Source organism: Wasmannia auropunctata, unplaced genomic scaffold (genome assembly GCF_000956235.1).
Source record: "Wasmannia auropunctata unplaced genomic scaffold, wasmannia.A_1.0 LD336069.1, whole genome shotgun sequence".
NCBI lineage: Eukaryota > Metazoa > Arthropoda > Insecta > Hymenoptera > Formicidae > Wasmannia > Wasmannia auropunctata.
Window position 1 is genome coordinate 1,667,753 of NW_012026821.1, and position 1,579 is coordinate 1,669,331.

The following is a 1,579-nucleotide window of genomic DNA, read 5'->3' on the forward strand; positions in this document are numbered from 1 at the left end:
TATATATATATATATATATCTATTTGATATTTTATTTTAGATTTGATATATATTTGATTTTTTTATGTTTAAAGTTTAATGAAAGCGAGAAAGAAAATTTTAGTACAGTCCAATGTAGCGACAAAGAACAGATCTATTATTACATATTGAACAAAATGTATTTTGAATTCCGAAAGAATTATAATGACTCGCAGATTAGTGAATCACAATTACTATTCTTGATTTGGATACTCAAAATGTTTATAGACGTCCAGATCATGTTGATCCGCCATTCCAGCCGAGTAAACTGTTATTAGTGACACGGGTAAAGCCTTTTGCGGGTAATCCTTGGTGGGACAAAGAGGTGCTCGTAAACTTAGGTTTCAAAAATAAGGTAGCCGGAGTTGTAGAGGCGTAAAGCGTAGGAATGTAGGATAGTGTTTGACAAATTCTTTATTCGCTTAATCGTTTTACAGAAATACGCAAATGCTCCAGTGATCGTAAAAAACACGCCAGAGATATGTGCCATGCTCTGGAAGGTGAAGCATCTGGTAAAGATCGTTCCCATAAAGTTACCCGACCAATTGCCAACCACGGACGATCTAAATGGCACATATTTACACGAGAATGGCACGTTTTATGTTATACCGAAAGTAGACCCTGCTCGCGAAGAAGCCGTGGAAAGATTTGTAAACGATCCGAAAAAGCTTAATCGCGATATTATACAAGACAAACTGAGGCTTAAGTGGTTACAAGGACATATTGTGTAGATACTAAATTTGATAATAAAAATAAATAGTAAGCTATTGACATAAGTTTGTAACGATAAAGGAGTCCTTAAAATAATCCTTGATAATCCCGGTTGAAACTTCCTTCCTGAGAAAAGACTTTCGAAATACCCTGTATAGTAAGAAGCAATTCACGGTCAATCAGAAACAGTCCGTGCGTATGAAAAATATTATATAAAAATAATGCTCGTGAAAGACAGTAATTTTGCGCTTCAAGAGACACGAAGGAAACGGTTGAACAAATAATATAGTTTTATTTATATTTTGCATATGCGGTCAATTGACCGGTTTACAACCTACTAACAATAATTGTTAAAATTTTAATGTTTTATTTAATTATTAGTCCGTTTAAAGCGTCCCACATTTCCAGGTTGCATAAAATTTTTTATAATTTCATTTCAATCTTAAATTTTATTAAATTTATCCCAAAACTTAATTCGTGAAATATATTTCGTGCTGAAAATTAAATTAAGATGACGTCTCTTCGCGATAAATTCTCCTTAAAGTAGATGTGATCAATGAGAGTAGATTTTTAAAATCTGACTGCACATCCAATGAATTTGGGACCCTTCGCAGACGGGAGCAAGATCTATAAGATGCCCTGCAATAAGATTTCATTATCTCGTCATTATCTCGAACGCCAATCGTGGGTTGTTCGATTTACTTTCAGTCAAAAAGTTCAAATACAAATATTAGATTCCGATTGGCAATATATTATATAATCTTACGTTGAATTAAATTAGGATTAAATTTAGGACACATCATTAGATCGTTATTGCATAATAATAACGGCTGTAGTGTAATAATAACGT

The 1,579-nt window shown here is 33.1% G+C and overlaps 1 protein-coding gene across 1 annotated transcript in view; it reads left to right on the forward strand.

Annotated features, from left to right (window-relative positions):
- Positions 1-794, forward strand: part of LOC105450080 (39S ribosomal protein L30, mitochondrial) — an 8,050-nt gene extending 7,256 nt beyond the window's left edge. The window contains exons 3-4 of the mRNA XM_011689727.1: positions 247-373; positions 456-794. Coding sequence (XP_011688029.1) covers positions 247-373; positions 456-749 — 421 coding nt within the window. The 3' untranslated portion in view covers positions 750-794. The remainder of the gene's footprint in view (positions 1-246; positions 374-455) is intronic.
- The last annotated feature ends 785 nt before the right edge of the window (positions 795-1,579 follow it).